Raw genomic sequence first — 24,718 nt, 5'->3', positions numbered from 1 at the left:
AACAACTACTCACTCGGTCCAAAAAAAACAAACCCTAGCTATGAGGGAGTAGTTGGTAGCCAGCTTCTAAGAATCTGTAAAAACTGGGTTTTTCAGCTTCTGACTTCTAGTTTATTTTCTGTATTCCACAACTATAACTTTTTAAAATTTAGATAAAAACTAAACTGTTTAGGGAAACTTCTCATCCTAAGAAAAGCTGCAGCAGTTAGAAGCTTCTCTAATCAGGCCTTAATCTCCTGTTGTTGCATATACGAGCAGCGATACGGATGCAACAGCGAGGATTTGTTGAAGGAAAGCACTAGACCAACCAAACGGCCAGGGGGGAGACGCGGCCTCGTAAAGCTTACTGAAGAGACTAACCCGTGCTATTACGTGCTAAACCACCACAAAGGCACAACGCGGCCGCGAGGCATGCGACTGCGCCACCGCATTTTTGCATGGGATCCCGGCCGGAACATCGCGTCGCGCGTCGATAGGCACAGGCTGCGTTCGGCACGGAAAACGGAGCCGCAATTAGCAAGTGATTAATTAAGTATTTACTAATTTTTTAATAAAAATAGATTAATATAATTTTTTAAGCAACTTTCGTATAGAAACTTTTTGTAAAAAATACACTGTTTAGCAGTTTGAAAAACGTGCATATGGAAAATGAGGAGGAGAAGTCAGGAACATCTCACGGAACACAGCCACAGTTGGTCACGGCACAAAACTTAGGTGGTGTTTGAGAGGGGAGGGACTTATTTTAGTCCTTCTCACAATATAAGTCCCTTCTCTGTGACTTATACTTTTGTGAGACCCAAACACCACCTTACTCACTCATATGCGGATGCGCCTCCCTGTCCCGGGCAAAAGCTGGATTCACCGTGTCATCTACTCCCTCCGTCCCAAAAAAAAATGCAAACCCTAGATTTTCGTGTCTAACTTTGACTGTTCGTCTTATATAAAATTTTTTTATAATTCGTATTTTTATTGTTATTAGATGATAAAACATGATTAATATTTTATGCGTGACTTGTCTTTTTAATTTTTTTTATATTTTTTTCAAACAAGACGGACAGTCAAACGTTGGACACGGAAATCAGGGTTTGTCTTTTTTTTTTGAGACGGAGGGAGTACTATACATCCACAGATCTACCCGTTGTTTGTACGAGGAACTTGTGTGCCAACCAACCCAACTATTCGTCTTCGTCGTCGTCTTAATTAACGTAAGCCTCCAAGTCCAGTCTGTAAGCATGGCGAGAAGGGCGGATTCACCTTTTACCGACGTTTTATCAGCATTGTCGCGCGCATAAAATAGAATCGGACACAAGGGTTAAGGGGTTGGAGTTTTAATCTCGTTTGGGAAAAGAAATCCGTTGAGGAACAATTTTCCCAGTAAACATAGGCGGACACAGTCAAAAGAAGAAAACATGGAGCAATGTCATCATATCGTATCACATAATCACCACGACAACGTACGCTGGATGGTCATCGCCGGATCATTTACACTTCTTTTTTTTTTTACAAAGGAACATGTGTAACCTAACTGTTCGTCTTCAACATAAGCCCAGGGTTTACATTACCATCAGCAACCGCGGTTACCAGTCTTACCGCGGGGTACGGTAATAGAAAAACCACGATAACCTCCTTAAATTCAAATAAATTTAGAAAATAATTTGAATTTTTGATAAATTTTGCACGGTTTGGTATGGTTTTTCACAGTTACCGCAGTAACCGTGCTTACCGCCGGGGCGCGGTAACCCCGGCCCCGGCGGTTTGGGAAACCCTGCATAAGCCTCCACTTTGTTTGCTTTAGCATGGCAACAGCTAAAATGAGAACTGCTTGATTCAGAATAGTGACAGCAGGTTACATATAGTGGTGTGATGCTTCGTTTGGATCTGTACAGCTACTGACTGAACTACAAACTAGTGTTTTCTCAGGGACATTATACTGCTAGTAGTCAGTGGCTAAATTCTGCAGCATGAACGACCTGGTCTTGCCATCTGGTTTCAGCCCAATGCTCCGCATTTTCGTGTATACCTTCCTCGCTAATCTGATCTTGCCTCGCAGACAAAGCCCGTGAATTACCGTGTTGTAGACCGAGGAGTCTGGAGCGACCTCCTGCAAGGTTCAAAGTTCATATAAGGTGAAACGAATGAAATATGCGATTCGGTCCATTTGGAAGTATCAAAATTGCACAGAGTAATATGTCATGAAAGTTGAACATCATGTATTTAAATGCTACCGTGGGCTAACTAGGTACGATTTTACAAACACCAAAAAAGAGGAACTGCAGAAATTTAGGCATGCTTTATCCTTAATGTTAGCATGATGAATGGGTGAGGAAACAAGAAGCTATATGTATACTGTATTGTTTTAGCATACGTGTTATTCTGAATCATGGTAACAGAAACATTGGAAACCGGAAAACGTCAAACAGACGTAGAAAACATTAGTTACGGTTCGCTGGGCTTTCAGGACAAGGCAGAATCATAGGAATCACTTGCCTTAACCAATCAAAATATTTTTTCATATTGGCAGCAAAAATATAAGAGCTTGTTTAGTGTTTTCATTTTCTTTGTTTCTCTGCGTGGAATAATGGTACTGCAATCTACAACATGCTTACACCTAGGAACAGGAATTTTTGCCCTAACCAAGCAGGGGTCAGAGTGCCACTAATTCTGTTAATCATGCTTTAGGTACCAGCATGGTAGACTAACGCATGCTAAGCAATGAGAAATCCCATTTTTTTTGGCCATCTGAACAGAAGTATAAAGCAAAGAAAGGAAGTAGTACCTCCAATATATCCTCAACTTCATTCCAAAGAGATCCCCATATGCAAGCTCTTATAACAGATAAATGTGTGAACGTGTCTGGTGAACACCCTCGATGAGTCATACGCCGGTACACTTTCAGAGCAACTTTTGGCATCCTAGCAACTTCACAAGCACCTATCACATGATTGTATGAAACGGCCGATATTTGAAGTCCACCTCTTTCCATCATCCATAACAATTGCAAGCCATGTTCCCATTGACCAAGTCTTTCACAAGACATCAAAGCTATGTTGTACAGATGGTTATTTAAGAGTGCTGAATGCTTGGTCTTAATTCCTTGAAAAAGATCTAGGACATCCCAACAACGACCAGACCTATATAACGCTGACAGTAAAGCACTCCATGTATATTGATCAGGCTTAAGGCCTGAAGATGTTAGCAGATGATACATCCTAAAGGCAAGTTCATCTTCACCGGCCTTACCAAGTGAGTTGATTATGGAATTGAACACAATGATACTAGGTTTCATTCCAGCACTCAACATTCTCCTGAATGTGGTAAGCGCAAACTCCCATTTCCCTTCTTTTGTACATGATGCAATGATGGCCTTCAGTATATCTTCACTTGGATCAATACCACTTTTGAACATTTCCTGATAAGCATCAACTGCTAACTCAGACTGCCCACACTGGACAAATGTGCTAACTAACAAATCATAAGTCATCAAGGTTCCACTCAAAGAATTCTCCCCTAGCCTTCTCCAAAGTCTCTCCACCTGCCTCCAGTCTTTCGCTCTTCCGCACACAGATATCACCGTGTTGTAAACGATCACATCGACATTCTTCTTATCGCTCTCTTCAATTTCATCAAACATTTTCAGGGCTGCAAAGTAGCCCTCAGTAGTGGCAACAGCCTTGAGTATCAAGGTGTACGAATGCCCGGTTGCCATTCCTTTCCCCTTCATGAACTCGAATACCTTCATCGCATCGGCGAAAGAACCCCTTCGCACAAAACAAGCCAGAAGGGAGTTACAGGCATGCGCGCTCGGCTGCAAGCCTGAGGCACGCATTGAATCGAACAGCTCGGTGGCACTCCTGACCTTGTTGGACTGGCTGAGCTTGATCAACCTCCTGGACAGCATCTCCTCATCCCTCTCCTCCAAGAAGTGCAGCCTCGATCCCCCGACCTCAGATTTGCTCCCCGCGGCTGACGCCGACGCCGACGCCGCGCTTCTTGCTGCGGCGACGGGGCCTTCCTCCACAGCAGCCGGCCTCACCGGGCGCCGCCGCAGCCCGTGCCTCCGGTGACCATCAGCGACCGGCGGCTCATCGTCCATGCCCCAAACCGCCACACCGACCTCCTCCTTGCCGGCGACGTCGGGTTCAAGAACGCATGGAGCCGCCGCCCTGCACACGCGCACGCGCCCTCTGGCGAAGACAACCACGGTCCTTGCAGCTTCCGCATGGCGGGTGGTGGCGTCTCTGCCCGCTCCTCCGCTCCATGGATGGATTCTTGCCCCATCACCGCCCCTTCTTCCACGCGGGTGTGGGGGAAGTTCTTGGCTGAAGCTCGTGCTGCAGCCGCTCCACACTGCAGCCATATATGCCCGCCCCGCAAATGCAAACGAAACCTGCAAAAATCTCTCAACAAGACAAAGGGATTCTGGAAATCACGCTGGAAAAGGGATTCGGCTGGCTCATGAGGGGAAAATCGGCAGGAAATCTGGTGAGAAATTTGGTCCTTCGCTAGAACGGATAGGAGGGTGGAGAAGAGGAAGAGGGAGAAGAGAAGAGGAGAAGAGAGAGCAGCAATGGTGGGAGCAGAGCAGCGGATGAGGGGATTAGAAGATGGAGGGCTCGTTAAATGGGCCGAAGTTTCCTTTCATTTAAGATGGGCCTAATTCTTCGTCCTGACGGCCCGTGAGATCAAGCTCTTGATTATTTTCTTGGCCCACTAATGCTTTCTTATTTATTTTAGAAAAATGTTCTTTTTAACTTTTTTTAGTAAATTTTATAAAACCATACCAATATGGTCTAAGTTACACAAAACCATAGTGATTTTGGCACATGGAAGTATTATGGTCCCGAAGTTTCACAAAAGCACACCATTGACCAATTTTACATATTCCTATATTCAAAATTTAAAAAGCTTTACTTACATGCACGTGATATTTATATGATGGATAAAAAATTCATACATTTGAGATATTATTATACAACTTTAAAATGTGGTTGATCAAAGTCAAAATGTTTAATACTGTGGTTTTTGAAACTTTATAGCCACAATATTTGGGGTTAAGTGCCATGCCAAAATCATGTGGTTTTGTGCAACTCGTACCAAAATATTTAGGGTTATTTTTTATTTATGATTCTTATTGTCGTTTACTGTTCAGTCTTGTCACTAGATTTTTACTAGTGCGGAAAAGATGAACAAAAATGCACACACGAGAACTGATGCTTAGTGGACTGGCATGTCTAATCTTTCAACCTGATGGCTCCTTTGCAAGAATAAAATATTGGAAATCAGTATCCCTTCTTTGGACAGGATGCAGTTTAACCTTTTTCCTTTCTAGCAACCTAGGCACTCAGAATAAAGTAGAGTAAAAATCTAGCATCCAACTAGAATCACAGAACAGATTCTGCACTTGTGAGAAAAAGCACATTCTGTTTACTTTGCTCCTCCAATAGGGCACTGAAAACTGAATTTTGCAAGAAACAGGTTTGAACACTGAATTGACATCTGTAACTGATTAGTAGGCTGACAGTTAGATTACTAGCTACGTGCAGAGAACAAGAATATTTCATATTAAGAGAATGTTAGACAAAAATGATGCTGAATTGTACTAAGGAAAATATTCCCTGAATGTTTTTTTTTTCAAAATTTATTAGGCAAATAGCTAGCTATCTTCAGACTTAAGCCAAGGGCAAGAAGAGCAAGAGAAAAGCACAGGGAGAAAGAATAGCACATGCTAAGCCCAAAGAACAGAACAACCAAAAGGGGGGTTTGATTCTTGAAGATTTCCATGGGTTAAAGCAATCCCATATCCATTCCTCTTGCCTTTCTACAATACAAAAAATGGCTTCCTTGTTCTCTGCCTCTCTTCACCACCTATGAATACAAGCAAAGCAATATTTAAAACGCAGGGCTTCGCTTAGTTCTGAAGATTGTTCTTCCTTGGAGCTATTCGTTCTCTACAAATACGTTGGGCGCCATGGACGGCGACTTGAAGAAGCTAAGGTATGCAACCGCATGAAACATCTTGAGGTGAATTTGGTGAAAGCTTTGGATTTTACTTTGTTTCGTCGGCAAAAGGGTAAACTTTTCAATGGCTTAATTAGTTTCGTGTCATCTCAAGACTGTAGCTCATACGAGCTACTAGCTCATAACTGTAGTTTTTGTGCCCTTTTGCCCCTTGTGTTTTGTCGAGAACTTCAAATTTCTGCAAGAAAATGTGTTGTCATCTTTCCTCCCTTATTTACTTGTTCAGTTCTTCTCAAGAGCAGCCATGTTTTATTTAAGTTCCTCAATATATAGCTGGATTTCACATTGGCGCCCAGTGATTAGTGCAGGGTAGTAGCATCAGCATCAAATTAAAATTTCAGAACATCGCTCTTGCGCAGGGTTCGATTTCCTGGATTAGGAAAGGGAAACAAAGGTGGCAGACAGGCTCCAACAATACTGCAAGAAGAAGACACATCTCTTCAAAGAGGTAGGTGATCAAGATTTCATCTTTCAGTTTTAACGATGACATCATCTTTTATTTACTGTTGATCGCTACCAGCAGTTTGCCATTAAACTTCTGTCCTATAGCACTATGAACAAATCGGTTAATCAGCATTCTGCATTGTAAAAAAGTAATTTCTGCTATCAGATGTTCAGATGTTTGAATTAAAAAGCAGATGTTGAAAATAGATAATTGTCAAAGATATATATATCCGGTTTAGTTTGTCAAAGATGTACTTTTCTAGTTGAGCCATTTATTCTGTTGAAAGAAAGAAATAAATCAGGATAGAACACACAAAGCAAAATATAAGAAGAAGGAAACGGAAAACTTAATAACTGGCAGTGAAACTTGGCAGCACCGATGAATAGCAGCGATGGATATGATGCTGCATTTGCGGCCACAATTGCTGCAGCAGCATATGCAATTGCTGCGCAAGAAGAGAAGCTAGCAGCTCAGAAGAAGCATGTCCCCATTCAGGGGCAATCTACTACTACTCCTGTCCAGTCTCCAGTAAAGAGAGGTGAAAGCATGAAAAAACCCACAGGAGGCAGCAGGATCTCAAGATGGTTTAGTGGCAAAGAGCCTGCTGAAGACAATGACGATGGACCAGGTATTCTGTAAATATGTAACTCCATCTTTATTCAATTTTACTGTAGCAAAACCTGCAAACTTCTTATAACGGTGCTGAAATGCATTTCAGCCAATGTATCTGTAAGGAGGCCACTTAAACCAGCACAAAGAAAGCAAGAGGACATAGCTTCAGATCAGAAGGTGCCACCCAAGATGGTTGATTCTTCTCTGAGCGCGAAGGAAGGTTCGGGTTCCTCTAGCAAATTGCAAGACAAGAAAGGGAGCAAGAAGTTTGAGCAAGAGCAGGCGATTCAGAAGACCCCATCCACCACAAGGCCAGCAACATCGTATCATTCTAGACGGAATGGAGATGGTACTGTTGGATTAACTGCTGTTGGCCCAGCAGACACCAAAACTAATGAATGGGAGAAGGCGAAGCTCGCTAGCATTACGGAAGAGTAAGTACAATTGTTTTGAACTATATGCATGACTGTTTGATGAAAGCAGAATTAACTCGGCTGTCAAAATTTTAGGTATAAGAACATGATGGATACCATAGCTGAATGGGAGAATGAGAAGAAGGTGAAGGCTAAGCGCCAAAAAGAGCAAAAAGAGGTTTTTGTTTATTATTCGTAATTTAATAGCATATTACATTGCTTGTTCAATATACCCTCTTTATCTTTTCCTGGATATAAACTCTTTATGTTTTGAAATGTCGTGATTTATGTAGCATGTCAATAAAATGTTTAGATTGACGATACTAAAAACTGAACTTGCTAATTTGCAGAAAGTGTTGGACCAAAAGAGAGCAAAGGCACTAGAAGAATACAGCCAGGAAATAACAAGGATCAACAAAATTGCTGGAGGAGCAAGGACAATGGCAGAGGAAAGGAAATATAACGATGAGAAAAAGATCAAAGAAAAGGCAAATAAAAGACGGTCATCGGAAAAGGCTCCCCACGCATGCGCTTGCTTTTAAGATATTTCCATATGATGCAATATTTGAATGGAATGATAGGCGATTGCAAGATTGTACCCTCCAAACAACGATGTATTGTGCTTTATAATGTGTATTGGTTTGATGAGTGTATAGAATTTTATCCATCATGCAAAAAGTTGGCATGCTCTACTGAAAAAGGTACAGCTTTTGCATAATCACCAAGTGCTTTCAAAACGATGTGTTGTGCTTTCAAAATGAAGTAGACACTATAAGAAAAGAGTATATGTTCAGTACAATAATACAAATTCAGGAACTTATCGGTGATGTGTCTATTACATACAAATACACATCAGGATAACAAAAAAAAATACTTGGTAAAAGTTCTTAAAAAAACACTTGGTGAGCCAGTTGTAGTTCTCTTCTAGAAATGAATAACGGAACTGCTAGCTGACTGTCGACAGTTTTCATGAGTAAAAACTTTACCCAAAGTTTCATATCTAAAGCAAGTTTTCAAGAAACTGCTCGAGTTTTAGCAAAAGCTGCCTTAATAAAGGGGCTCCCCTCCGGATCACAGATATCATCCCCTTCGGAAAATAACCCTCTTTTAGTTTTTTTGCGGGTCTATTGTTTTGTGATAGACCCTGTATATATATCCGCACTGTGAATTTACTCCTTCTCTATTGATACAAACGTGGCAAAACTTTTGCCTTTTCAAAGGGAAAAGAGTTTTTTTACAGTCCTTGAGGGAAGGCAGTACCATATCCTAGCCGTTGATTTCGTGTGATCTAACGGCTGGAAAACCTCGGTACCACGTGGTACCGCGTTTCCTGTGAGAGGAGGTACCGATCAGTGTTTTAGGTGGGAGGGTATTATCGTAATTTCGCGTCACTTCTCTCGATCAACCTAACCGCGAGCGCCGCTCCTTCGAGCTCGTCACTGCGCGGTGGAGGCAGCGGGAGCGGCGCGACGGCGATATGCGACGGCGGGCGCGGCGCGACGGCGGGGCACGACGGCGAGATGCGACGGACGGCGGGATGCGACGGCAGATGCGGCAGTGAGAAGGCGGCGGCCTCGATGCGATGGCGGCCGCGGCGCGACGGCGGGCGACCCAAGCCGAGACGACGACGACGACGAGCATGTGAGATCGATCGATGCGGCCACGACGCGACGGTGGGATGCGACGGCGGCGACGACGGGATGCGAGGGGGACGGCGGCGGGAGGACGGACGCGCGGCGGCTGGATGTCGGCTGGACGGCGGCGGGCGGACGGACGCGCGGCGGCGGTGGCGGCTGGACGCGCGGCGACGGGGGCGGCTGGACGTGCGATGGCGGCGGGCGGCTGGATGCGCGACTGCGGCGGCCGGCTGGTTGCACGACGGCGGCAGCGGCCTCGATTGGCGACGACGACGGCGGGCTGGATGGGCGACGACGACGGCGGGCTGGATGGGCGACGGCGACGGCCGGCGGGATGCACGACGACAGCGGGCTGGATGGGCGACGGCGGCGGCGGCGTTGATTGGCGACGTCGACGGTGGGCTGGATGGGTGACGTCGGCGGCCGGTGGGATGCACGACGGCGGCGGCGGCCTCGATTGGCGTCGACGGCGACAGTCTGGATGCGACGACGCGGCGGGCTCGACGAAGAGAGGACACCTGTTTTTGTTAGTCCGATCATACCCCTGCTAAATTAACGGTTAGATTAGATTGATACCTCATAGTTCCTCCTCAAGATGGGAAAAATGCTCAAGAGAAAAAAAAAGAGTAAAGTGGCTCCTGCCCTTGGTTGTGAGAGAGAGAGAGAGAAGTCAACCAGAAAGTGACTACAGAAATGCTTGTAAACAAGCTCCAAGCCATCACCTCTCTTATAGCATTTGCAAATCCAATTACAAGTAAAGCACACTTGGTTTTATAACTTCTCATTTGATTTACAATGAAATAAACCTGACATCACTATTTACAAGTACATTGACTACTTATTATACTCTAAACCTGTTGAGAAAATATTACTTGTGAAAGAAATTTAATGTACAAGCTACACAACATCCTCTGCATTAATCCAGATCAGAAAAAAAAATAAAAAAGAAGAAGAAAGCTGAAAACATGACTGCCAAGTTGGCAATGTTAAAAAGGCACACATGATCTATGCAGCTAGCTCAGATGCATTTCCCTCGTCATCATGAAATAAATGTGGTGAATTGCCAGCATGTGGTGTAGACGCGGGTTTGCCGTCCTGGAGCAAGATCACTGTTTCAAAAGCACCAACTAGAGCCTTTACCTTGCTTTTCCGGGACTCGACAAGTTTACTTGCAGTTTCTTCTATCACATTATTAAACAGCCCCTGTGCATCTTTCTTCTCTTGTGTATCTTGGTGTCGCAGTTTCACACCAGGAGATTCCACATCTAGGTTAGAAGGTCCAGCATCTATTGTGCTATTCATCTTATATATTCTTCTAGCTGACAGGCCTTCACTGCTTGAAAATTGACTTGCACTTCTTCTTCTAAATTTGAGTTTTCTTGGGCCATTACTGTCTGGTTGGAGTTCAACAATTTTACCTCTCTTAAATTTCAATTTGTAAGGTGTGGCACTATCATCATCCTGTTCAAGCGCTGAGATTCTTTTTGGTCGTTGTCCATCAGCCTTTAAATGATCATAGCTGTTTTTATTGATCGTTGGTCCTTCATCTTCTGTACCAGATTCATCTAATTCACTTAACTCAAAATCATACTCTTCGTAAAATTCATCCTCTGATAGTTCTTCAGGTGACTGTTGAAGGAAAAACCCTGGTTTCAGTTCATCCTGTTCAAAGGTGTTGCCAGTACTAGAAATCACTAACCCATCTGTTTGTAGAGTAGAATCACTTGGTTGAATTTGCACAGACTTTGGCTCCCCCAGAAGTTCACCATCTGATGAAGTTTCTGAAATTGGTTGGCAGTGTGAAGGACTGTTATTAGTCCAACCCTCAAATATTTCATCAGCCTTGACATCTTCCACTGTATTTCCTGAGGTGGAACCAAGAAAAGATCCAGGCTCCTTAGCATGTTTTTCACCGAGTGCCAACTGTTCTATAGATTCTTGAAGGCCTTCATGGGCTTCCTCTTCTTCATTACCTTCAGCGACTTGAGACTCCATGCTAGCGTTGGCTTTCACTCCATCAGCTTCAATTTCTGAACTATTTTCGGTTGATAGAGAGTCGCCCAGAACTGCATTTTCCACAGCTATCGAGTTTTTAGATAATTGGCAAGGAGAAGCATCGTCTGTTTGGTTTTCTTCTGCCTCTAAATTGCTCAGTGCATTCTTGAGTTGCTGATCATCCGATGATTGCAGCAAGCCTGTTACAATGGAGCTCTGCAGGGGTTCTTCATTCCCTCCTGATGCTTCATTCTTCCGATTGCTTTCCATCCCATCATCCCCTGACACAGGCCTAATTATTTCTTCTGGTGCTGATCTAGATTCATCAACACATTCTGTGGTATCTGAAGACACTCCTGCCAGTGTCGACTCCACATGAAGACCTCTTATGAATGAATCTTGCACATCATGTTCTTGTATTACAACAGAAACATCCATCTTCGATTCTACAGAGAATGATGATCTGGCCATATGCAAGCCTTCCTTCCCATTGATACTTGGCTTGCTTGAATTCATCGAACTTCTTCCAGTTTTACCACTGTTACTTTGACGCACACCAGTAACAGTTGCTGGTGAAGATGTAAGCTCTCCCTTTACAGTACGTTTAGCTTTTGAAGAAAGTAGATGACTAGAAACCTGAGATGGCACGGGCACTTGCTTAATCAAGTTAAGCTTAGTAGGCAATGAAGTCGGTCTCTTAATTGATGATTGCTTGACCGTTGTGACCTTTTCCATAGTTCTAGATTCCTCCAGTTGTGGCATCTCTGCCAGCTTCAACTTGGCAGGCACTATGGTTCCCTTAACTGGCATTGCTGATTTTTTGTCAAATTTAGGAACTCCATTGGAAGATCCTGAATCAGCTGAAGTCCTCTGTGCAACTGTTGGATGCTTCTTTCTTCCATCAAGGTTCACGTTTTTATGATCAGCTGATGAAGAAGTGCGTGTAATCAAATGATCAGAGGATCCTTTCAAATTTGCTTGTGTTTTCTTGGAAGCAATGCGGTCAGATTCACCCAGAGATATACTCGACTTGGCTAGAGAAAGATTTCTCTGCCTGACATCCTTTGATCTATCCAAGATAGCTGATCTGTGCAACGTCAAATTATTTAAATGACTAGGAAGTTTCTTTCTTCTGCCTCCTGAAGTTGAAAGCTTCTTCTCTTCCTCAAAAGGATTTTTGTGTCCATATTTGCATAAATTATGGCAAGAACCTGTAGAAGCTCTTAGGTAATGGGGTGTCGTTTTCTCATCCTTTCTTGAACCTGAAGCTGAACTCGTAGGAGTGCTACCACCAAATGAATTTCTTCTTTCCAATACTTTGGACATTGAGGACTTTGAGAAACCGAGACAATTCTATTCAATGCTGGCTATCTTCCTTTGAATTGCTGCAGGGAAGATTATATGTTAATTAGACAACCTGTACAGCCTCTCATGATTCAACATAAATCAAATAGAACCTGAAAATTCTAAGAAAATAATTGGCAACAAAAATTGTACTAGTTCCAAGTTCATCTGAGCAGCATGCATGCAAGTTGATGCTAATAGCTTATAGTCAACCAAAAAATTGGCATGCAGAAACATGTTCTTATCATCACAGTTGCACATCGCAAAACAGATTTGTATCAAAAACCATAGGCAAAATGAGATGGTGGCGCTGATTTAGGGGGCAAAACAATTTATCTGTAGCAAGATCCAGTACATTTACTGACATAGCTAAGTGTTAGATGGTTTCCATGGCTTTGTACGCTGGCTAGTATGCCACTCTAGTATCCCAGTTTCTTGCAAGTTCCTATCACCTCACTTCATTGATGTGGCTTAGTACACAAAAGTATGAACTAAATGAAAAACTTTTCAGTGGGTTCATTTTTTTTTAGAAGTGGCAGTGTATTTTTGTAGTATCAATCCCCATCATCAAAAGCAATGAACAAATTGTGAAAGAAGTGTTTCAAAGAACAATATATTTTTCATTAGTGTGTGATTGAATCATGTTTAGGGAGTTTCATTGTGTATTCTATAAAGAACAAAAAGCTACAGGGGGATGTAGGACAGTTCATTGGTAAGTTAAATGTGATTATACAGGATGCCTCAACTATATATTGGTGAAGAAAAAAATTGGACGTAGCCACACAGATTCCATTTCTATGGTATTTCTCTCCATGGCAACAGCTGTGATCTTGGAATAACAAGTACGCTATAATAGAATTTCCATAAAAAAAAACTATAGGACAACTCCACTCCAAATCAATAGGTTGGTATTGGTTCATTGAGTAATTGAATAGTAAATACAGAAAAAATTCACATCACATCTCAGCAGTTCAAATCAAAATTAGTTTTTCTTAGTTGCGTAATTACTACTGTCCACAAAGTTGAAGTGCTTGAAAGCAAGCTGCAAAGGTAGAATCAGAAACACAAACTGAGAAAAAACACACAAAATACATCTGCATCATACCTCCTGAAAGCAAATATCCTCCAACTTTATGCTTCTCAGGCAGCACTTATCGGAGAGTGTTTAGCAGTTTTCAATATAAAGAATTCGCCTAAAATTTGACAGGAAAGAGGTCAAGGAGACATGAACAATTTCTGGATGAATCATGAACTACTCTGGAACAAAAAAGTTAGTTTGACCAATTGACCATTCAACTGGAGTATTTGTCAAACAGAAAAGTTTTAAAAGATTAATTGGGCAGAGACACCTTTTGAGATCCCATTCCTCTGGGAAAAAAAAACAAACTAGCTGGTCATTAACACAAGCAACCTTTTACTAGCCAAGCTGTTCTAGATCACACCATACACCATTATTCGTTCCAGCTAGAAAGACCAAGGATTGGATGAGTAAAAGCACAATATGCCAATCAAAACCCCCCACGGAAACAAAAGAACACCTAGTGATGAAGACATTAAACTAAAAGATGGCATCTTTTCATCGGCATATGTTTACTCTTGACACTCAACACACTACTAATCTGAGCAAAGGTACTCACTGGCAGCGAAATTTAGAATGCCAATAATGTTCTGAAGATTGCCAGTGCAATCGATGGATAACAAGAATAACTTAATAAAATGGTAATGATCAGGTCGATAAACCGTACAAGTCAACAATTTGACATGAGAAATACACCTTTTTCGCATCAAAATTCTGTCCTCGTTTTTCTTTAAAAAAAAGAAAGAAAAAAGAAAACGCATCGACCAAATTGATCCCCGGCCGCGGCCAGATTTCCCTGAACACAATCAATCCCCAATAGCCCAAAAACCACATCGCGGGATCCAGACGAAAACCCTCGTAGCATCCAAATCCCAAACAACTAACGCGAACCAAAATCAACCAAAGCAAAACAAACTTGCACCAAAATCCTCCCGCCAAGATCGTACCTCTCGGAACAACGGATTGGCGGCTGCCGCCCCACCCACCCACCCACCAACGGCGGCGGCGGCGGCGGCGGCGGACGAGCCGGAGGAGGAGGAGGAGGAGGAGATGGTGACGACGCAACTGGGCTGGGTTGGCTTGGCTGGTACGCGGGTTGCCCTGCCTCTGCCACCCTTTTTCTCTCTTCTCTCGAGGAGGGAAAGAAAGGGAAGTCGTGCGCGCCGCAACTAGAGAAAGAAATCGAGAAATACGCGCAGACGAAACCGACGGGAGCGGCGCGGCCGTTAGCGTCCGCTGCAGTGTTTCGCCGTCATATGTTGCGCGCCATCCCGTGACGCCGTTTGTGCTTCTCTTGTCTGCCGCTTTCTCGGAGACCACGGTAGAGTGGTTAGTTTTGCCCTACTTTTTTTTGAGGGTTGCTACCCATGGGATACTGTGGAAATAGTGTACTCATGGGATAATTAAAAAAACAACGACTGCATAAAGGAGCACCTCACAGAACACGTGATTTGTCTCGATACCTAGCCACTGTTTGCTCGGTATCGTCGCCGGAGCAGTGGCTACCTTACCTCGCCGGCGTCATCGCCGAAGTAGCAGCTACCTCACCGCCCAAAAATTCTCCTCGGTATCGCGCGCTCGGGTGATACCTAGCCAGCATCGTCGCCCCTGAGCACCCAGAGTAGCAGCTACCTCACACGCGATACCTCGCCGGCGTCGTCATCCCTGAGCACCCAGAGTAGCAGCTACCTCACCGCCAAATCCTCCTGGTACCTTGGGTAAGGTACTGAGGTGGTACCTGGTACACTGGTATCGGCTGGTACCTGGTACCCTGGGTATCGAGCTGGTACCTAGGTATCAAACCTCGGTGCGTGGGTATTAGCGTGATACCCCAAGAGAGAGAGGAGGAGGAGGAGGAGGAGGAGGAGGAGGAGAAGGAGGAGGAGGAGTCGCGGGGTCGGGAGGTCCTGGTACCCTGGTATCAACTGATACCTGGTACCCTGGGTATCGAGCTGGTATCTAGGTATCAGACCTTGGTACCTGGATATCAGACCTTGGTACCTGGATATCAGACCTTGGTACCTGGGTATCAGCGTGATACCCTAGGAGAGAGGAGGAGGAGAAGGAGTCGCGGGGTCGAGGAGGTCGAGCAGCGGGGCAGCACGGCGGCGGAGGAAGAGGAGGCGACAGATCTGGTGCCTAGTACCATGCCTCCCCAGCCTCCTCAGCCGGCTGTGGACGAGGACGTGCTCGGTGCACCCCTGCCGCCGGCCATGGAGGTCTTCATCACCGACGCTGTAGTAGATCCGCTTGCTGCCGGCCATGGAGGATGTCGCCGCAACCGCACCCTGTTCCGGCTCCACCGCACCCCCGCTCCCGCTCTCCCTCTCGCTCACCGCGCTCGCCACCGAGCTCCTTGCCGTCGCGGCCTCCCTCGCGGCGACGGCCGCTGGCTCCGGTGAGCAGTGGGCGATGGCGACGGGGAGGGCTGCAGTGCCGTGTGATTTGGGAGAGGAGAGTGAGGTAGGAGGAGAGGATTTGGATGATTTTGGGGAGAGGAGTGAGGTAGGAGGAGGGGATCCCGTCTCCACGGGATGCCGTGGTGCAGGTTTTCTGTACTTTTTTTTCTTGTTTCTTTTCTTTCGTTTTTTTTTTCTTTTGCACGGTTCAAAAAGCTTTGTGACTGACTTCGTGCAGGTGTAAAAAGATGCCAGGGCGTTCCTACCAGTGAGAGCAAGTGATATACTCCTCAGTCCCTAAATATTTGACGCCGTTTAATTTTTAAACATATTTAACCATTTGTCTTATTTAAAAATTTTTGTGAAATATGTAAAATTATATGTATATATAAAAGTATATTTAACGGCGAATCAAATTATAGGGAAAATTTTAATAATTACTTAAATTTTTTTAATAAGACGAACGGTTAAATATATTTAAAAAAGTCAACAGCGTCAAATATTTAGGGACGGAGGGAGTATATTATTTCGAATGAACATAGTGGCGGTGACAATGAATATGTCATGTTGTCATCTCACTTTTTTTTAACAAATTTTGCAAATAGCCTTGGTGAAATTCTTAATATTAAAAGCAATCAAATATAAATGGATAGTCATATGACTCATATATAAAATTGAAGTAGGGTGAATATTCCCTATAGTAGAAAGACAGGTAATACAGTATATAAAAAATATGTTTTATTTATATTATTTTATATTTTCTTTTATACGTATCAAAGCATGTGCATTTAGCTAGTCGCAACAAATGAAACAAGCAGCAACAAGGTGAATGGAGTACTGCGTAAGTCTTGTAAAAATTACAGTATTGAGAGTTGCTCAATTTTTTTTCTCATACATTGCAAAATTACAAGCTAGTAGAGACTCCTACATTGGATTAAACATACTATCTGGGACCAAACAAGGAGAAAAATACTGAAAAAGATAACGGGACGACGGGAAAAAAACAGTGAGGATGAAAAGATTTTTTTTTTAGAAACAGGAGGAAAGGTTGATGTGCCGAAAGCAGCAGCCAGTGAATTAATCACAACAAAATTGTGCGCCCATGGTTAGTTGGCTTGGATTAAATTAGCATATTAATACTAGTTTGATTACGATTACTCAATCACCAGGACGCGAAATGATTAGTCCGGCTCCGGCAAAAGTACCACGTCAAAGAATCAAAGAAAGAAAGCATAAACTTACTTAAAGAGCAAGCAAGAAAGAAAAAGAAGGGAAGAACGGGTCTCGAGAATTAGTTCGGTTGATCAACCATTCGATCGTGGGGTCCTGGAGACCGATGCAATTCCTTCCCTTTTGTTCCTCCGCTTCATTTATTTTTTCTTTAATTATTAGTTGGTGATGAATCATTGCTCTTCAGTAATACTACGCGTCTAAATGTCTGACAGCACAAAAGAAGACCTGAAAAGGCCTTAATCCAGAAACAAAAGGCTTGATCTTGGGTCCCTGAGTCGCTTTGCGTTGGCATGCAGATTTTGTTGCTGTGCAGAGAAAGATCTAATGATAGATCATACTATCATCTTCAGTCTACTCATTCGCACTCTGCCACAAATCCAAGCAGCAGAAAGTTCAGTCCAGTAACTTGCGGACTGCTGAGTAGGAGTACTGAACACTGGTTAGCTAGAATACTCTGAATATGTGGAGTGTAACAATGTAAAATAAATCTGTAATTTGTTTCGTCGATCAGTAATTTCAGTACTGATCGACGAAAAGAAAAAGGATGTTGAGACAGATCGTGCACATATCAATAGGAGGACTGGACGGTTGGTTGGACCATGCATGCCGGTTCAGGTTCTGGATGGAAGTATGAACAGCTAGGCAATTCAATGATCCAGCCATGGCAGCAAGCTGCAAGCAGATAGACCCTTCTGGTCTCTCTGACAATGAACAGGCCCCTCTCTGACAACGAACAGGCCCATCGATCGATCGAATGATCGATCAGTGGTCGATCGATCGGCCACGCGGCAGTGTGCATCAAATTCTCGCTTTTTCTGGGACAATGCAGGCCACGATGATTGAAAGCATGCAGGTAAGGGAAGGAGGAGAAGCTGACTACTCCCTTCGTTCAAAAAAAAATCCAACCTAAACAATGATGGAACGCTATATAATACAATAAATCTAGATATACTCATGTCGTTATACTATGTAGTGTCTAATCGTTGTGTAGGTTAAGTTTTTTTTTTTGGGGACGGAGAGAGAAGCTGTGACGTTGCGCCAGTGTGGTTGTTGGGTGATGGGTTATTGATTGATGCTTGTGATTCATGGCAATCATCGGTGCAAACAATGCGACCAAACCCCGTAGTAGATGGGGTAGGGGATTGATATAAGATCGTTGGATTTCTAGAGATCGGGATCGAAGTTTAGTGCTTTCTTTCCTCCATGAGACGCTGAAGCTGGCGAGATATGCTTAATACCTGGTTGTGGAGCTTCTGCCTGCTGTGGTTTCTCCTAAAATCTTCAGTTGCTATAAACTCTTGTACATATTTTTTCACTTAAATTTTAAGAATTTGTAGTTGTAAAATTATAAAAATGAATTAGGGTTTTCTAAGTTCTCCATATTCTCACTTAGTATTCTTCTGCAGCGGCCGACGGCGTGAGGCAGTCCAACTTATACGGACCGCATGGAGGCCGCTGTCCAGATCCGGCCCAGTTCTGGTGGGCTGTACGGAACCCGCAGTGAATTTCCATTTCGACCTAACTGAAATGGTGAGATCTGCTCGGTTTAGGCCGGAGAATTGAAGGCCAGAGCTGGCTTCCAGTTGGGTGGTGAACCCAGACGGCTGCATCATCGTCTGAAGAGAACCACACGTAGGCTGTACGTAGTGCTGTATTCCAAAAATTTTCGTTTTTTTAAACGTGTGCTAGTGAACACATTCGCCGGTATATGAATGCCGTGTACGTGTGCGGTGGTGCGTATGCATCTTTGGTGAGAAGAAAATAATAGTTGTGGTTGGATTAAGTTTAAATTTCAAATTGAATGTTTGGATTTGAAACATATCAAAAGTTTTTTTTCAGTGTTAGACAACTCACAACAGAAAACACATGAAAGCATTCGGTAGTCGGCGGCTGGTTGATGCGCGAGTCCAATTCGGAAACAAACCTTTGATCACACCTCTCTAGTTCTACTTCGAAATTCGAATCCGATTCAATTCAGGAGACATGCCGACCTATCTACTCCTGTTCTTTCGGAGCGACGTCCTCACCACGATAAATTTGGCCGGAATTTATCAGCGTTAGGCACGGACACAGCAGTGGAGTGCGCGAACGCCGGCCGCCGGTTCAATGTCGAAGCGGCACAGATCCGATGACGACGGCGGCGAGCTCGAGTCCAGGCGGCCACTCTCGCGCCACCGCCGCCGCCGGCGACGGCGGCATCTCTACGTCGTGCTGGACGACTGGTCCAAGGGATACAGCGTCTACAAGGTGGACGTCGACGGGTTCGACGGCGACCCCGACGCCGACCTGGACGACGAGGCCGTGCGCCTCCCCGAGCCGCCGGTGTTCCGGCTGGAGACCGCCGACTACGGCCGTTTCGGGATCTTCGTGGCGGTGGGAAGCAGAATCTTTGCCACTCACTACAGCGAGGACACGAACGCGCGCGCTCCCGTGCTCATGTTCGACACGGTGACCGGTGGCCTCGCCGTCTGCCCCGGCGTCCCGGCCGAGCTGTGTAACCAGCCCATGATCTTCCCCGCCGGCGACAAGGTGTACGCCATGGGCAGGAGCAAGATCAAGATGGACGCTAGGGGAGAGTTGCGGAAGTACTTGGAGGAGCTCGCGGCCGACGGCGAGGGCAGCTGGGCCTGGAGCAGCAGCGTCGACGACCGCGCGCCGCCGCCGCCGTTCGACGTCGGGCGGGCCCGATGCCACGCGGCGCACCCGGACGGCCGCACCGTCTTCTTCTCCGCCCACGGCGATGGCACCTACTCGTTCGACGCCGGGACGCGCGGGTGGACGCGCCACGGCGAGTGGATGCTGCCGTTCGACGGGCAGGCCTACTACGACGGCGAGCTGGACGCGTGGGTGGGGCTCTGGAGCGGCCACTCGGGCCGCCGCGGGCGCGTCTGCTCCTGCGACGTGGTGGATCCCCGCGGCGGCGGCGGCGGCGAGCAGCCACCGCCGGCGTGGAAGCTCGCCGTGAGGAGCCACCCGGCGTGGCGCGCCAGGTCGAGGTTCTTGAGCGTGGCGCTGGCGCGCATGGGCGGCGGCGAGTTCTGCGTGGTGGAGTGGAGGTCGCGGAGGGGCGTGAGCGAGGAGGAGCTCCACGAGCGGTGCCTGCTGTACGCGACCACGTTCCGGCTCCGGTACGACAGGGACGGGTCGCTGGAGGCCACGGATCGCCGCGCGCGCGCCTTCACCGCGCGCAAGAAATCGGACGAGTTCGAATGGTGCGCGTTTGGGATCTGATCGTCTATCTGAACATCGAGCGCGCGCGGTGTCTGACTTGAAATTTGCGTTGAAGATCGTGTTTGAATCCAAAGCACATTTTTAACTCTCATATAATTCATTTTAGACTTAATCCAGACCATGGAACAACTCAAAACAACGTTACCTAATGTAGTATAAAACCTTACGTTTGACTTGTTATTAGCTCTCCGTCCTAAAATAAGTTTATTTTTCATGCATCCCATACATACAAATAGAACACCTATAATATTATAATACCACTTTATTAAATCTTCTCTTTATCTACTCTCAGTATTCCCTCCGTCCAAAAAAAGACAAACCCTGATTTCCGTGTCCAACGTTTGACCGTCCGTCTTATTTGAAAAAATTATGAAAAAAATTAAAAAAACAAGTCACGCATAAAATATTAATTATGTTTTATCATCGAACAACAATGAAAATACAAATTATAAAAAAAATTTATATAAGACGGACAGTCAAAGTTGGACATGGAAATCCAGGGTTTGCCTTTTTTTTGGGATGGAGGGAGTACATACCTTACTTTCACAAACTTATTTTAGGAAAAATGGGAAAAGCTAAAAATGAACATGTTATGGGCTAGAGGGAGTATTTACTACTCCAGTACAACATTGGCAGCTGATAATAACATGCAACGTCATGATGGTCTATAAAGTATATAAACCATATGCACCAGAAAGATAATAAAAACACTAGAGCAAAAAATCAGACATTGAGATGTCACAGTAGTGCTTACTTTTGATTTTCGCAAGAGTAGCATAACATATATACATCGTAAAAAGGTAGGGTCGGAAAGACAGAATTACAGTAAAACCTGAGTGATTCATGTATATCAATGCAATAATTAGAGTTCCATCTTACAACTACTGTCCCTGAAGGCCTCAATCGAATGGATAAGAAATCACACTTGACATCCTCCCCCAGAGCACATGAGATTGCAAATGCTAAATTTTCTGCTGCTGAGTTATAAACTGTAATGACATGGAGTACAATATAACTCAATTGAAGATCTCTCTAACGAGCCAATCCAAACTGGGATAAGCAAAGTAGAGGATCAAAAAGGACGGCAGTGCAAACAAAACTGTAACAAGGACATACAATACTAGAACTGCTACGCTTGCAGGGACAGCATATAGAACTATCAGAAGGAAAATTATCACGAGTGGAAACTTGGCTGTCATCTGAACAAAAGACAACATTATCTTTTGGAGAGATGCACTGATGCTGTAAGTATTGAAAACGTTGCCAGCAACACTCCTTTCTCTGCCACTGGCGCTTTCTGTTCGTGGAGCAGGTCTTCGATGGTGTTGACTGGAACTTGGGCCACCACCAGAAGGGCATAAAGAATGGCGCTCTTCATGACTAGGGGAATGGAACTTTGCTCTCTCGCCATTCATGCTCTCAACCATCCATAGCAGAAAATAGTTCTTGCGTGGGAACTTGAGGTTTCCCTTGTAAACTAGCCGGAAAGATAACAGGTTACACCATGGACATGAGATGAAGAGAGGCAGTTGTATAGGAAGGGTTGGGAACTTGACGACAGCCCATTGAAGACCCAAGATGCAATTCTTGCACATTGTATGACCGCACCACAAGACATAGGGAACATTCTCAACAAGGTTGAAGGATTCCCAACATATTGGACATTCAAGGCCTTCCTCTCTACTTGCACATGAAGAAACATCATCATCAGAGCAATCAGGATTGGATTGACTGCATTTTGAGGGCTGTGCCTTTTTCCTTATGCTTCCAGCTATGGCGTTTGACGCAAAACTCCACATGTTGAATGAGAGAGAGCTGGTACACTATATCTTGTACTCCTGAGATCCTGCTTTACAGAAGACAAATCATAACATATATGTTGCTCCACTAAGTCTAGCCACTACTCCTATTTATGTTGATAAAAAGAAATCCAAGTGCAAAATGCTCTCATAAAGCAAAAGAAATAGCAGTAGATAAAGTAGCATCATCTAACTTAACAGATATAAAAGCCCCAAAAAAATTCTAAACATGTTCGGTAGAAGACGCATTTCCAGTTACCAAATCATAGAATTATTTCATATTGTATAGTTTTGTGGGTAGTCCAGTAATACAGTTTCATAGTGCAGTAGTGATTGCGAAAATGGGGAAATACAGAATGATCTGAAAAAAATGTAACAATATCTAAGCAAATACAAATGTACTAGCATGTAAGGAAATGAAGAAGATGTCATGGATATGTTGTTAGAAACCATCAAGTACAGATCACATGGGCTTTACTGCACAAGTGCACAATAAATTGAAGAATCAAATAGACAATGCAAAAGTTCATGCAGGCTCAAAATTTTAAGCTATGAAACGATACCCAACTGACAGTCAACTTGGAGACAAAACCGTTTGCCTTCTCCTATTACTTGTTCATCATCATTTTAGTATCCAGAGCCTAATTGGTGGAGTCTGAGATCGATAAATGCATGCCTCCTCAAACAAATTTGGTTACAGTTTACAGACAGCTTCTAGACGAATGGGTTTCACCCAGATTAATGAGCCTAACCCAATCCCCCAGCTAAATACACAGCTTAAACAGTGTCTAGAACTTTAGATACCACACCACAACTTCGGAGAATTTCAGCGGACATGATTAAAAATCATAAGCTCTTAACAGGCCTGCAGGTGCATTAGGAAATGGCCCTGTATCAAGATCCCAACCTATTTGATCACAAAAATTCCATGGGATTACAGCATATACTGACAATACTATCTGCTCTATTGGTGGCCACCAGAACCACATCTGCTGCCTCTGCTTCAAGTCTGAAACATTGAGTTGTCCTGAACTAATCAATGTCCGGTCATGTGTCCCTCGCTAACCAGTGCACAACAACAGCGCAGCCGCTCTCTTGAGCCGCACCCAGTGACAAGTGACAACAAGATCACCCGCAACATCCAAATTACAAACCGTATGGAAATTGTAAGTTAGCGATGGTCGAGGATGTTGTAAATTATTTCCACAGCAGAAATCTGAACATCAATATATCCATAGAAACTCAAATCGGCGATGTGTCCTAGACTGTAGACTCCTAGTTCCATATCCAAGAAAGACACCAACTCTTCAACCTCACCAACAACGAGCAAGCGCCTCACGCAGACTAGCAACATGAAATTCCCGACCAGCGTAAGCCCGCGGGAAGGAATCGGACGCGAATCAGGCAGTTCCACTCGAGGATTAGGGAGTAGCGGCTTACCGAGAAGAGCCCGGATCTCTAGCAGCGCAAGGGCATACGGGAGCGCCCCGGGAGATCGCGTCCGGTTGACGGGGAGACGCTCATCCCGGCAACGTCCTCCGCGCCGATGGGTGGGGGGAAGGGGGCTCGCCGGAGTCGGGGGAGCGGCGGCGGAGGAGAGGAAAGGGAAGAAGAGGTCGTCGAGAGGAAGAAGGCCACCTGGTTTTCCTTCGATTTCTCGTGTGTGAACTCCCCAACCTGTGGTAAAATCTGGACCGTTCGCTCGCCTGGACGGCTCGGATGGAGCCATCTGCGTATCTAGAAGGAATTGATCATCTCCTCTAATCAAATTTTAACAAGACCTTTTTATTAGTGGCGCGCTTGATATAATCTAGAAAAAAAATGATGCTGGTAAAGCTGGAGTGATGTGCCATGTAAGTGTTTGTTACAACAACACTTCATCCAACTTGAAATTGAACTTTGCATCCACAAAATATAAAACGGACGTTGCATCATATCATTTCCCCTTCTCCCTTGACAAAAACGTCCGGCAAAAATAACGTAAGGCTTGCCGACCTGCCGTTGATTTTACTCGACGGCTGATTGCATCATCTTGAGGTACCGTGGATGAGAGTAGTATGGGCTATGGAAATGCATTGGTTCGCCGACAAGGATATATACTTCCTCCATTTTAAAATATAGCAACATCGTACTGGATAAGACACATACTAGTATAATGAATCTGAACAGTGATATGTTCAAATTTGTTGTACTATGATATGTCATATCTAGTACAAGGTTATTATGTTTCGAGACGAAGAGAGTATCTAACGTATGTGGAGAGATCGCCGCACCGACAACGAGGTGTAAAAGATTTGCGCGATAGAATGGCCTCGTCTTATTCCTGGAACAGAGACGAGAGCAACAGCAAACGGTCTGCTTAATTCCCATTGCCCATAACCATAAGATACTCATATCGATCGGAGTCACCATGTGAGATTTTGGGCATTCAGCGATTGCGATTTGCAGTATACGTTTTCTGCCTGAACACGGGAAGAGGATTTTGATGTCTCGAGGGAATATTCCATCGTTCTT

The 24,718-nt window shown here is 44.6% G+C and overlaps 4 protein-coding genes across 8 annotated transcripts; 1 reads left to right on the top strand and 3 right to left on the bottom strand.

The window, feature by feature from the left end:
- Positions 1-1,508: 1,508 nt before the first annotated feature.
- LOC127765386 (pentatricopeptide repeat-containing protein At3g29290) lies at positions 1,509-4,582 on the bottom strand. The gene is made up of 2 exons (XM_052290274.1): positions 2,777-4,582; positions 1,509-2,101 (listed from the first exon to the last, which is right to left on the bottom strand). Exons 1-2 carry the CDS (start codon positions 4,355-4,357, stop codon positions 1,934-1,936), a joined length of 1,749 nt encoding a protein of 582 aa, XP_052146234.1. The 5' UTR covers positions 4,358-4,582; the 3' UTR covers positions 1,509-1,933.
- A 1,097-nt stretch (positions 4,583-5,679) lies between these two features.
- Positions 5,680-8,206, top strand: LOC127767709 (remorin 1.4-like). Of its 3 annotated transcripts, none has more exons than XM_052293138.1 (6): positions 5,680-5,994; positions 6,378-6,466; positions 6,837-7,091; positions 7,182-7,509; positions 7,585-7,633; positions 7,839-8,206. In XM_052293138.1, the coding sequence occupies exons 1-6, from the start codon at positions 5,969-5,971 to the stop codon at positions 8,028-8,030; spliced, it is 939 nt and encodes a 312-aa protein (XP_052149098.1). In that variant the 5' UTR covers positions 5,680-5,968; the 3' UTR covers positions 8,031-8,206. The 3 variants fall into 3 exon arrangements, with proteins under 3 accessions (XP_052149098.1, XP_052149097.1, XP_052149100.1); XM_052293137.1 differs by having other exon boundaries at positions 5,682-5,994; positions 7,585-7,666; positions 7,839-8,203; XM_052293140.1 differs by having other exon boundaries at positions 5,992-6,070; positions 7,585-7,666; positions 7,839-8,202.
- Positions 8,207-9,826: 1,620 nt separating this feature from the next.
- Positions 9,827-14,672, bottom strand: LOC127768774 (uncharacterized). Of its 3 annotated transcripts, XM_052294419.1 has the most exons (3): positions 14,490-14,522; positions 13,570-13,657; positions 9,827-12,505 (listed from the first exon to the last, which is right to left on the bottom strand). In XM_052294419.1, exon 3 carries the CDS (start codon positions 12,444-12,446, stop codon positions 10,131-10,133), a length of 2,316 nt encoding a protein of 771 aa, XP_052150379.1. In that variant the 5' UTR covers positions 12,447-12,505; positions 13,570-13,657; positions 14,490-14,522; the 3' UTR covers positions 9,827-10,130. The 3 variants fall into 3 exon arrangements, with proteins under 3 accessions (XP_052150379.1, XP_052150381.1, XP_052150380.1); XM_052294421.1 differs by lacking the exon at positions 13,570-13,657 and having other exon boundaries at positions 14,490-14,672; XM_052294420.1 differs by lacking the exon at positions 14,490-14,522 and having other exon boundaries at positions 13,570-14,426.
- Positions 14,673-21,225: 6,553 nt separating this feature from the next.
- On the bottom strand, positions 21,226-23,845 carry LOC127768935 (uncharacterized). Its single transcript, XM_052294602.1, has 2 exons — positions 23,645-23,845; positions 21,226-22,251 (listed from the first exon to the last, which is right to left on the bottom strand). Exon 2 carries the CDS (start codon positions 22,202-22,204, stop codon positions 21,422-21,424), a length of 783 nt encoding a protein of 260 aa, XP_052150562.1. The 5' UTR covers positions 22,205-22,251; positions 23,645-23,845; the 3' UTR covers positions 21,226-21,421.
- Positions 23,846-24,718: the final 873 nt, after the last annotated feature.

The sequence above is a fragment of the Oryza glaberrima genome, chromosome 3 (assembly GCF_000147395.1).
Source record: "Oryza glaberrima chromosome 3, OglaRS2, whole genome shotgun sequence".
Classification (NCBI taxonomy): Eukaryota; Viridiplantae; Streptophyta; class Magnoliopsida; order Poales; family Poaceae; genus Oryza; species Oryza glaberrima.
Note: the sequence above shows the minus strand (reverse complement) of the source record. Positions and strands in the feature narration are given on the sequence as shown.